We start from the raw sequence: 12,743 nt of genomic DNA, 5'->3' as shown, positions 1-12,743 counted from the left end.
AACATATCTGTTGCACAACTCTGAAAGGTACCCCACTTATGTGCATGTTTTCTTCCCATTCCTTGATATTTATGGAAGGAGTCTCCAGTGTCAGTGATTTGACAGTCAGATGTTTTTCAGTCTTCAGGACGCAGATGTTTACCAGCTGATTTTTAAAATTAATCACATTAACTTTAATAAAAATGTCACTGTTTTTGTATATAAAAGCTTTGGCTTACGGCTACTGTAGGTTTAAGCTTTCAATGTCACTAATTATAACTTCAGATATGAATGATGACCATGTGCGTGTCAAAACCTGCAAGTTTGACTAGTTTAAAGAGCAGATTGTGGTTTCCATGGTAACGATGCATTTAAAAACAAATCAGAAGAAAGCACACTGTAATTTAAGAACTCAATACTGTAATCTGCAACGAATAGAAGTTAGGTTATTAGCAAACAGCTGACTAGTGGAGATTTTAAGGAATTCTCAGTGACAGCTGGACAATTCTAACTGTTTAATGCATATTTACTGTACGCATACTCATATACTGTATCTTGGACATTTAATAATTGTAAAAAAAAAGGTCATTTCAGAATTAAGGAACCTTGACTCACAGAAATTGCGCATGTCCTCATCAATGACACTTCATCACAGTGTTGTATAAAAAATATTTATTATTTATCATATATAACATTATACACACACAGTAGCACATCCTGTATAGTATTACACACTATATAAAGCACAGAGAAGTCCATAAAATTTACAACAACACTTCGATTACACAAATATAACACATTCATCACAATTTATATTTAAGCCTTTTATAATAATAATAATAATAATAATAATATGTGAAGATCCAATAGAAATTTTACTCTTAAAGCAGTTTCAAAATTCTGTTAAAAGACTGTTTGGGCTCCTCAAAATAAATCAGATCACAGCAAAGCAACTTTGTAACGTCTGTGCAATTTGTATAGATGATTTTGATTGATTGATTTATTTAGTTGAATCTGACTGAATGGGAATTTTATTAAATTAAATGTCACCCTAGTAGTATTTGAAACATTTTAAACATAAAATTTAAACAAAACAGCTGGCTTTACTACTCACAAATTAAAAACAACTAAACACAGCAACAAAATCACTTACCAAAAGTAAAAAACAAAACAGAAGTAACATCACTTTTAAAAGACCAGAAGATTCTGTAAATAAAAAAGATAACCGAAACTATATTTTCACATTTGAAGGATATCAGTAAATGATTCTTTCTCATGCCATAAAAACTTGATAAGCCTCCGAGACAGAGGGAGACGGTTCATCTGTTTTAGTCTTTGGACGCCCAGCTGCTGACGAATCTTTATTCTGCAAAGATGCATCAAGGACCGAGGAGGCACTGCACAGACGAGCAGAGTTTAAATGCTCCACAGTCCATTATTCACAAACGATGCTTAACTTTAAGGATTAACCAGATAAGTGCATGATATATGAAACACATGAACTAGGAGAAGTACTTTTTAATTATTAATTTACTCCTCAAGCACTTTATCCTTATTAGGGTTGTGGTAGATACAAACCCCAGGTAACACTGGGTTTAAGGTGGGAGTATGCTCAGAATAGTACTCCAGTCCATCACAGGGCACCACACACACACACACACACACACACACACACACACACACACACACACATATTCCTAGCCGTTAGCCACTAGTCCACATATTGTCATGTTTTTTCAAGGTGAGAATAAACCAGGGTGGCATTGTGGTACAGTGAGTAACCATACACCTCCAGGGTTCTACAAGTTATATGTGTGTTCTTCATGTGTCCAGTTTTCTCTGATTTTCCCCCCACCTCCCAAAACCTACAGGTGTGAGAGTGGTGCCCTGTGATGGACTGGATACCAGGTTTATCAATTATTCCCACCGAGCATAACAAGGATAGACTTTGGACTCACCATATCGAACAGGATAAAGAACATATTGAAGATAAGTGATTACTACAGGGTATCTAGTTATGCCACACACTTACATTGGAATCAAACGTAGGGGATTAAAGGGGAATACATACTTGCTTTCTCTTTGATTTGAGCCCATTCACTGTAATTGTCCAGGTGTTCAACTAGTCTGGAACAGAGTTTCACATGACCCACATAGTCCAGCAGTATGTCTATGATAGGTCCAGCCCAGTTGGTGACTTTTGGCCTGGCGATCATCTCACAGAACTGTTGAAGTCAAATATTTAAACAATTATAATAAGTAATGTGCGTTGCAATGTTAAATTGTACCATTGCTGGTAACTGGGGTACTTTATGGGTATGGGCTTGGCACATTTGGTTTTATCTTTAACTTACTTAAATGAAATTCATTTGCAAGGGCCTAGTCTGCCCAAGATAGTCTGCTTATATACTTGTTGCCTGGTTAGTGGTGCATCTGACCACAACCTTTCATGCAGGTTAAGAGCCCACAATCCTGAGCCAACGTTATGTGGGTGGACCGGACATCGACCCCAGGCCTATAGGTTCAGGGATGCGTAAACCCTACCCTAAGGGTTTATCTCTATGGGGTCATTAGGATCACTCTTTGTCTGGTGTCTCTCCTTAGACTTTTTATACCAATTGTTGCCCTACTGAAACAATAAGCTTATGTAATCCTGAGCTTCACCGAAGTACACCAGCCAATTTTTTTTGTCATATGCTAATTGCCCTAGAAATTGCTGAGGTATGAACCACTATCAATGGGTACATCATTTGAGCCTACGTGTTAGCACTGTCAACTCATACTGTACCTTCAGGGTTCGGGGTTTGAATATCCCCTCTGTTCTGTGCGTTAAGTTTGCAAGTTCCCCCATGTTTAGTTGGTTCCCTTCAGCTACTCTACTTTCCTTCTATAGTCCATTCACATGTGGTGTAAGTTGATTGTTTGTAGGTTGTTTCCTTCCCGAAATTGAATTTAGTGTTTGCTTGTGTGTGAATGTGTGTGCTTATGCCCTACAATGGATTGGCATGCAAGGTGTTGTGCCCTATAAGTTCTCTGGGATATGCTCCAGACCCCCTGCAATCCTAGACATATTTAGTACTGATAATGGATGGACAGATGTTTCTTCTGAGAACATGAATGTAGGTAGTGAATTTTAAAACTGATATAATGCAGATGAATAGTAACTAGTTTCTAAATTTAGTCTCAAATATATCCTATACTCAGGTAACAGATTCAAATCAAATTAAAATACCAAGGATGTACCCTTGTGGTTTTCTAACATTTACCTGTACACAGCTTTCTGAACTTTCATCACTGAGGTAGTACAGCCTGTCCCTTCCATCTTGCATGCTGGAGTTTATGGGCGGGTGAGATCCACTGCCATAGTCGCACTTAAAGCATGATTGAGCATCGCACCCATAATCCATGAGGTACTTAATCATTGGCAAGTTATTCATGGAAAAAATCAAAGCAGCTGGGAATTCGGTGGGGTGAGTTGGGAGGATGGAGTTAATATTTGCACCATGGTTGACCAGAAGCTTGACCATTTCAATGCAGCCCTTCCTCACAGCAACGAGCAGAGGATTGAAGGTGTCCAGGTTGGGATCAGCCCCAGCTTTCAGGAGCATTTCAGCTGCATCAACATTGCTATTGGACACAGCAGAGTAGAGGGCAGTTTTGCGATGGTCCTCATACATTTTGGACCAATCTTCTGACAGCATGGAGTTGACATCAAACCCGGCATCTATCAGTATCTCAAGAACCTCATCTCTATTGCGTTCTGCAGCCAGATGAAGAGGACTGATGCCAGAGCGATTTATTTTGGTCTTGTTAGTTTTTGGTATTAGCAAGGAAACAACTCTAAACAAGAAGGAAAATAATACATTTAAGCTTTTTTCCCCCATCAAATGAATTCCGTATGAATTAACAAAAGGATAAACATTGTTTTAAAAACCTGCAATGTCCATTTTTAGCTGCAAGATGAATAGGAAATAGTCCAGCTTTGTTAGATTTGTTAACGTCAGCACGGTAGGACAAGAGAATCTCTACAACTTCACTGTGGCCATTTTTAGAGGCTTCAAACAAGGCTGAAGCACCATCATTGGCCTGAGTGTTAACATCTGCACCTGAAGGACAATAATCAATACTGAGAAACTTGTGTCCACTGGCAAAGTTTGCCATTTATACCATTTTTTGCCATTTATTCCACTTCTTTAATGTTTAATGGTTATAAAGCCATTTCCTGGACAAAACCAATGAAGAGTTGACTTGGTTGATGACTTTTCAAGTGGATATGTACTGTAGTTAAGTTTAAAATGTTACAAATGCTTTTAATTTGTTACTCCTTATGTAATCTATTTTAATTAATGCCTACCTTTCATTATCAGGAATTTTAGGACTTCGGCAGCCCCACACTGAGCTGCTGTGAATGGTGGATCTATGCCATAAATGTTTTTAGCCATCAGATTTGCCTTTGCTTGCAGTAGCAATTTGCACATTTCCACATTTTTGGTTGCCACTGCTTCATGCAGTGGCGTTGCTCCTTGTATTGATGCCTTAGTTGTCAGTGCTCCATATCTTATTAAAAGAGCCACAGCTTCTGCAGTTCCCTTTTCACAAGCTGTAAAAAAAATATATATTGTTATATACAAACAAGACTATTTGCCTAAAGATGGAATTGCTTTGGCACATACGTTACATTGTAATTATTAATTTATATTGTTAAAATAATCCTAACCAGTCAGAATCCAGAATGCATTCAATCCATAGGTAGTTACCTCAATAGCTTATGAAATCGGGGGCCAAAGGTGCTAAGCAGCTTAGCAATAGTACATGGTTTGGCAGTTATGGTAATAATGTTAGTACCATCCCAAAGATACTGTACATAAAGTGTAATCCTGGTTTTATTGGTTTTATTGCTAACATATATTTGCCTTTGTATAATGGCGTCTCCCACTGGTGGTTTGCCAGGTTGGGATCAGCACCCTTCTCCAACAGATAGTGGACACAAGCTGAATGTCTGCGACTTACAGCTAGTAGAAGCGGAGTTTGGTTCTTTAGCGTGCGTCTGTTAATTGTCTCTGGTTGGGCTGAAAGCAACACACAATTAAACATGAATTAAAATGAATCCCCACACAGGGAACACAAGATTGTATAGTCTTTAAAGGTCATCTTACCACTTAGCAAAATCTTCAGACAGTCCACATGACCGTAGTAAGCTGACTCGTGAAGGGGGAGCCAACCTTCCTGATTAGTTTCCAAAAGGTTTCGGGATTTGGTTTGTACTATCGCACGTAGAGCCTTAGCATCACCTTTCCAAATCGCTGAGAGAAAAGGGTCTAAATCTCTGGAAATAAAATGTCCAATTTGTATCAGTCAATGGACACATTTTAGCCACATTTGTGCTAGTTTTGCATTTTAAAGACATTTACTTGACTGATTCCACAGTAACCCGTAAAAATCCATTGTGTCTTGTCCAAGCAATCACTTCCCTCTTTTCCTTGCTGAACAAATGGTTTTGAGCATCTCGGTTGATTCTTGAGAATTGTTTATTACTGTAAGGATAAAAATTATGTATACTAAGAGGAACTGGGCTTCACAAAACATTTTAACAATGTTACAGATATAAACCACTGCTTTCCACGTTCGGAAAGCATGCTAGCAAGTCAGAATCTGGGATTAGTAATTTTTTCATTATGTATGTATACCGAGTACATGCCCATAAGCTTTTGTGACTTTTAGGGAAATGAAGAGAAGTGTTAATGTAAAATTTGTTGTTGTTCCTTTTTTTTAGTTTCAGTGTTCTGTTGTGCAAAGTGCTGCACTCGGTAGGGTATACAGCACCATCTGTAGTCACTTCTATGTATTGAGCATGTGTGTTAATGGGCAGCTATTTACCATTTAAAAGACACTGAAACTTTACTGTGGGTAAATAAGTAGAAACTAATTAAAAACATTCAATTCTATAATAAAATTGTTGATTTTAAAAAATATCTTAGAAAAGAGAAAGAAACTTTAGCAAATGTTATTATCATAATGATTCTGCGCTCCTCCATTCGCAGTAACATATAATTTGGTGTCAACACCCTAATAAACATTAGCCTTATAAACATTAACCTGGAGGATTGGATGAGTGGCGGGTTAGCGGGTAGATTAGCAGGCGGGTTTGCAGGAGGAGGGATGCTCTGAGGCCGTGGGGGATGTGAACACTGAGCCGTCAGTCTTGTTGTGCGAGAGCAGATTTGCTGAGCATTAGCATCAGCTAGACTTTGCTCAATCGCTAGCTGCAGGAGCTGCTCCTCAGTCATGTTAGCATAAATGCTGTAGTCATCTGTCTCCAAAAAGGAAGTCGTCATGCTTGGGGTCGACACCTGCGGAGCAGCCATCGTCCACATGGGCAGGCAAGATTCTGAAAACCACAGCACATGAATATGATTAGTGCAAAAGTTTGTGCACCCATACAAAACAAATTGGCTTATTATTTCTTCTTTTTAAATATTAATAATAATAATAATAATAAGAAGAAGAATAATAATAATAATAATAAGAATAATAATAAGAAGAATATATTACTAGTTTAAGTTTAAGTTGTTTATCCAAAAGATATAACAATAAGCTAGGAGCCACAATAACAGTAAAATCCATACAATAAGTGTCACTATTAGACACTTTTTCTCACTGGAGCTTATGCCATGCTCTGTCAATATAAAACTTGTATAAAATATACAAGTTAAAAACAACAACAACAACAACAATAACTAAGCCTTAGACTTTAGGAGAGTTTATGCTGAGTTTATGCCTATATTGTTAATGCTGATCTTATGGAATGTGTGACGTACCTTACTCTGTGTAAAAGCTGACCAGGAATCAGAATGGATCAGATATTTTGTGTAGAAGTTCTGTTCTGTCAGCTCGGTTTCTCCAGACTGCTCTGTGCAGTGCTGGATTATGAGTTTTAGTCTTACTGCAAAAGCAATCTACATGACATGTTGTAAACAAACCTGTGACCTGACTCTCATCTTTACTTGGCTTTACACGTAGGGCATTAAGGCATGCCTGGCTTATTGAAGGCAGGGGAAGTTACAGTGGGGTGAAATACAGTGATACTGACTCCTGGAAATAAACAAACTGCTCAGTAAAGCATCAACAACAGAAAAGCTATCTGGGGTAAACATTAAAATTGACACGACTTTGCAGATCTGCATCATTTTTACAGGACAATCATACAAGTTCCAGATGTAAGGTAGCATGATTAGGAGACCTGTTTCAATATTTACTATTAATATAATATAAATTCAAATTCAATAGAAAAAAATTGAATTAAAATGAAATTTATTCATAAATATGAATAAAAGAAATATGATAGAAAAATTAAATAAAAAATAAAAATAAAATTGAACTAGGAAAAATAGAACTAAAAATAGAAATATACTGTACAAATAGAAATATACTGTACAAGAACATTTAAGAAATTGTGAAATTTTGATATTTTTGGGAGAAAGATGGTGTGCAAATATGCATAGAAAAAAAGTGTCTTTGTGCAATGGTTATTAAAGTGTCTTTGTGCAATGGTCCAGAATGTAAACGTAAACATGTAGTGTAGATAATAGTAATATATTTACTATTTTCCCCATGTTTGGTGGGTTTCCTCCAGGTACTCCGGTTTCCTTCCACAGTCCAAAGATAAGCAGGTTAGGCTAGTTAGCGTTCCCAAATTGCCCGTAGTGTGTATGGGTGTGTAAGTGTGTACATGTGTGTGTGCCATGCGATGCATTGGCACCCTGTCCAGGGTGTAGCCTGCCTCGTGCCCTAAGCCTCCTGGGGTAGGCTCCAGGTCCCTGCGACCCTAAATACAGGATAGAGCGTTATGGACGATGAGTGAGACGAGTGGATATTGGATATTGGCACTGCTCCAAATGCACAACAAAACTGGATTTTTTAAAAACCCTTTAATAACAAATATGGGATTAAGTAAGTAACAACAACAGCAACAGTCAGTTATTTTAAGACATGAAGGTCAGCTGTTCTGGAATACTTCTCACAAGAACAGTTTTGTGTCAAGTGTGTTTGCAAAACCCATCAAGCTCTATAATAAAACTGTCTCTCATGAAGACCTTCCTAGAAAAACAACACCAAATCTTACACTGCAAAAAATTAATTGTACATTTTACGGTAAAGAAAACAGCAGCTGTGGTTGCCAGAATTCTACCGTAAAAAGACGGTAGCACAGTTATTGCACTGTAAAAAAACAAAAAAAAACAACAAAAAAAAACTATATTTTACGATAAAGAAAAATGGCAGTGCTAACTACTACACCACCATGCTTGCTACACAATTGCTGTCGTTGTTGGACATTTTTATTATTCTGAATAACCACAGTGAATTCATTCAGCAATTTTGTGAAAGCATCATTTTATCACACTAGCTGGGAGCTAAAAGAGATAGAAGTTACAGGGCTAAGCATTCGGATTTTACTGTTAAGAAACTATTAAGAGTACTTTTATACTAATTGATGAATACAAACCTAAATCAAATTATTAAAACCCATTAAGATTTATTCAAGACTCGGACATTAGCATGGTCCCATGTATTTTTTAATAAAGACAGCAAAACAAGGTTTACATTTTCAAAATCAAATATACAAGTGTCAGGGTGGACATTTTTAAGCGTTTTTGGCAGACAATCTAAGCATATAATTTTATAGAAGGATTTTTATTACAACTTTACACAAAAAATAATTTTATCACACACATGTTAAAATTGTTTATGTCCTGCATTGTGGTTTTAAGTGGACTGCACTGGGGTGTTAAATATGTTCATGTATTTTGTAAAGGGTTTGGCACAAGGGTGGCAACGGACGAGGTCTTATGGAAAAAGGGTAATTTTACTTAGGAAAGGAAAGGGTTAAAGGAAGGAGGAAGGGAAAAAAGGAAGGAAAAAGTGTACGCGCAGATCTGGTGGGCAGTGCCCTGCTGGCATGTGGGCACAGGCTGGTGAGCTGTAATGATGGCTATTCTTTTGTAACCACTTCTATCTCCACAAGAGAACTCAGGATCTCATTTATAGTGTCCCTTACTTTCTCGGTTCCATCTCTAATCAGGGTGCTTCATCCCTGATTACTCATTTTGGCTGGGAGACCAGATCTGGAAAGACTGTTGGTTGTTCCAAATCTTTTCATTTGAGACTGATGGAAGCTATCGTGCTCTTGGGTGCTCTCAATGCTGCAGAAAGTTTCTTGTATCCTTCCCCAGATCCCATGTCTCAACATAATCCTGTCTTGTAGGTCTACAGATAATCCTCTCGACTTCATGGATTTTTTTACTCTGACATGCACATACTACTGGAAAACCTTACTGTATATAGATAGGTGCTTCCCTTTTTTAATTATGTCCTGTGAAGTCAGTTAGGCACAGGTGGACTCCAGTTCATCTCAAGGACCACGGATAGGAGCAGGATGCAGTAAAGCTCAATTGCAAGTTTCATACCAATGAATATTTAAAAGTGTGAATAAAACAAAATATGGAAAATATGAAATATGAAAAAAATCTATCTATCTATCTATCTATCTATCTATCTATCTATCTATCTATCTATCTATCTATCTATCTATCTATCTGGGAAAACGTCTCTAACAAATGTGTGCGGAGAGGACCAACCTGCCGCATAACACACTTGCTGCAAGGGGACACCTCTTGCCAGCACAATAGATAAGGCAATCCCCCTGGATAAATGAGCCCTGATTCCTAGAGGTAAAGTGTGACCACGCACCTCGTAGGCTAGGGCAATAGCATCTCTCACCCGATGTAAGAGCGCTTGGCATAAAAAAGGCTGCTCTGACTTATGCCACTGGCTAGTGCAGTGGACGTAAATCTGAAGAGTGCGTACTGAAGACAGTAAGTGAAACCTTTCCTGCTGCAGAGCTGTAAAAGGTGGAAAACAGAGGCTTCGAGGAAGACTGTGTGCATGGTCAAGAATGAAAATAGTTCAGGTGAGGATACAGAATAGCTCTGACTAGCCCACGAGCAAAGTTTAGGCAGGATGGGAAGCCTGCAGATCTCTAATTCTCTTGAAAGAAGTAACTATAAGAAAAAACATCTTAAGGGTCAGAAGCCAGACAGGCGCTGACTCTAGTGGTTTGGAAGGGGTGTCAACCAGACCCCATCAGTCAGGCCATGACAAGCCAAAATAGCGGCTACGTACATTCTGAGGGTACCAGGGCATAAGCCCGAGGACAACTTTTCTTGCAGAACTCCAGCACTAAAACAATTCGGCAGTGGACTGGGTCTACATGTTTCGCCATGCACCACTTTTAAATACCCTTACCTTAAGGGCATAAGTTCTTCTAGTGCGTGAAGGTTTCAGGGCTCCCAACTTTATATACTCTGGACTGTAAATTGCTTTGAGGGACAGGAACTCTTCCTGTGCCCAAAGCAGAACCTGTTGTGCTAGCTTATTAAAGCAGTGCGAACACAGTCCGCTCTGGCGATTATATATGAGACTACCGTAGTGTTGCCCACCCGCACTAGGACATGGAGGTGTTTCAGGGCCAAAATAAATCCATCATTTCAAAGCAATTAATGTGCCACGCGAGAAGATGGCCTCTCCAGCTTCCTTGGGCTGGACGACCATCTAAGACCGCACCCCAGCCCATGAGGGAGGCATCTGTCATTAGCGTCTCGCGATGACAAAACGCACCTAAAGTGGGACCCAAAGTCAAAAACCGTTGTCTGAACCACATAGAAAGGGTACTTATTTGCCTCCGGGGATTGGCCCTGAGTAAAATCCCCTTGCTTTTAGCCACAACTGAAACGATCTCATGTCCACTAGGCCCAAAGTGATTAGCGGGGATGCAACTGCCATGAGAAATCTCTGAAAGTGATGAACAGTCACTTTCTGGCCTAGATTGATTTCCTTCAGGGTGTTGGAAATGGACTTGACATGCGTACGAGACACCTGTGCACGCAGTGCGATCGAATCCTACGTGACACCCAATATGTTGCATTTTAAGGAGGAAACAGAACGCTTTTATGGCGTTAAGTCTCAATCCTAAAAAATCAAGATGAGCTAGAACGACATGCCTATGTCGGAGCGTTAACTTCTGTGACTGAGCCAGAATCAGCCAGTTGCCTACGTCGTACAAAATATGGATGCATTTTGTATATGGGAGACCCAGGGAGAACACTTCATCCTTGAAAGGAATTCTATGCGCCCCTCCCCGGGGGGAGCCACCCACATGGTCCTGGGCGAATGAGCTTCAGGACTTCGTCTTCGTAAAGACAGAAGACAGTACGTAAGAAGACAGTCACGCCTCGCAAGAGTCAGACCTGATCGGGACTGGGTGGCCGACAGTCCTGACTCTTGAGCATCACGGAAAAAGAATTTCCAGAAGGCTTGTTTATATAATTGCGCCTTGCGAAACCTAGTGGTGACAGAGGTAACGGCGTCGCCAAACAGACCGGAAGGTGAGATGGAGGCATTGAGGAGGAATGCACGCTCCTTATCCTTGATGCCCCTGAGATTTAGCCTCAGGTGCCTCTCCGCGGAAACCATCGCAGCCATAAAATGTCCGAAAGCACGGGCTGTCAACTTGGTTGCACGGAGAGACGGGTCTGTGGCTTGGCGTAGTTCCAGGAACACCCTATCATGAAGAGCCCTGCCAGTGCTCAAGTCTTTCAGCAGGTTACCCTGGTGACCCTGCAAAACCCGCCATGGTGTGCAGTGAAGCCAGTGCAGTTAACTCATCATGAAGGTCGCCAAAAAAGGAGGAGAGAGAGAGCATCTGTGGCTCCTCCCCCCGGCCACCCGACAGAAACCTCTCGTCTAAATTATTATTAGTAGTAATTTTATTATTATTTATTCTAATCCTGCTTCTGCGGCCAGAGGATATGCAATCGCTCGATCGCATGCATTACTTACCTGCAGTAACTCCTCTATACCTGCGGAGGCGAGAGTGGGTCTCTCCTGTCCAATCACAAGAAGCGCCGAGGCGCGCTTGAGAAGTGGACTGAAAACTTCCTAATCCGACGATAGCGCGCGAGAATGAGGGAATTTCATTTGATTTCATTCAGACGATGTCACCTGACCAAGGTTATATAAGCCAAAAATTTGGTGTGTTTGATACACACATGCTTCACAACCAGCAACACAAAAAGATGTTCCCAAAGCGTTTTCACGCTGCATCGAGTGTAGCTTTTGAAAGGGAACATAAAGGACAGACTAATATTCCGCAAAAGTACAGAGATTGGACTGCTGAGGACTGGGGTAAAGTCATTTTTTCTGATGAATCTCTTTTTTTTTTTTTATTATTTGGGGCATCCAGTAAAAAGCTTCTCCCAACCATCCAAGAACAGTTTGATGATGACCAATGCCTTTTCCATCATGTTAGGCAAATGTGATATCTAAGTGGTTTAGGAAACAAAACATGGAAATTGTGTGTCCATGGCCAGGAAACTCCTCAGACCTTAATCCCATTGAGAACTTGTGGTTAATCCTCAACAAGCAGGTGGACGAACAAAACCCCACAAATTCTGACAAACTCCAAGCACTGATTGTGGAGGAATGGGCTGCACCATCAGTCAGGGCCCAGAAGTTAATTGACAGCATGCCGAGGCGAATTACAGAGATCTTGAAAAAATGAGGGACAACCCTACAAATACTGACTCTTTGTAATTGTTAATAAAAGCGTTACACTTATGTAATGCTCATAATTCTACTATATACCAGAGTAACATCTGACACAAAGATCTAAAAACACTGAAGCAGCAGAATTTGTGAAAATTAATATT

The 12,743-nt window shown here is 39.7% G+C and overlaps 1 protein-coding gene across 1 annotated transcript; it reads right to left on the bottom strand.

Annotated features, from left to right (window-relative positions):
* Positions 1-1,218: 1,218 nt before the first annotated feature.
* Positions 1,219-6,867, bottom strand: asb2a.2 (ankyrin repeat and SOCS box containing 2a, tandem duplicate 2). Its single transcript, XM_053488828.1, has 10 exons — positions 6,798-6,867; positions 6,076-6,367; positions 5,391-5,513; positions 5,136-5,305; positions 4,893-5,048; positions 4,334-4,579; positions 3,914-4,085; positions 3,246-3,819; positions 2,051-2,204; positions 1,219-1,376 (listed from the first exon to the last, which is right to left on the bottom strand). Exons 2-10 carry the CDS (start codon positions 6,351-6,353, stop codon positions 1,219-1,221), a joined length of 2,031 nt encoding a protein of 676 aa, XP_053344803.1. The 5' UTR covers positions 6,354-6,367; positions 6,798-6,867.
* Positions 6,868-12,743: the final 5,876 nt, after the last annotated feature.

The sequence above is a fragment of the Clarias gariepinus genome, chromosome 27, assembly GCF_024256425.1.
Source record: "Clarias gariepinus isolate MV-2021 ecotype Netherlands chromosome 27, CGAR_prim_01v2, whole genome shotgun sequence".
NCBI classification, from domain to species: Eukaryota; Metazoa; Chordata; class Actinopteri; order Siluriformes; family Clariidae; genus Clarias; species Clarias gariepinus.
Note: the sequence above shows the minus strand (reverse complement) of the source record. Positions and strands in the feature narration are given on the sequence as shown.

Excerpts from the sequence above, each read along its gene's own strand:
- asb2a.2 (XM_053488828.1), bottom strand. The coding sequence starts at position 6,353 with ATGTGGACGATGGCTGCTCCGCAGGTGTCGACCCCAAGCATGACGACT. Across the intron at positions 4,580-4,892 it reads GGAGACGCCATTATACAAAG|CTTGTGAAAAGGGAACTGCA; the intron begins GCAAATATATGT and ends TTTTTTTTACAG. Across the intron at positions 2,205-3,245 it reads GTTCAGAAAGCTGTGTACAG|TTCTGTGAGATGATCGCCAG; the intron begins GTAAATGTTAGA and ends TGACTTCAACAG.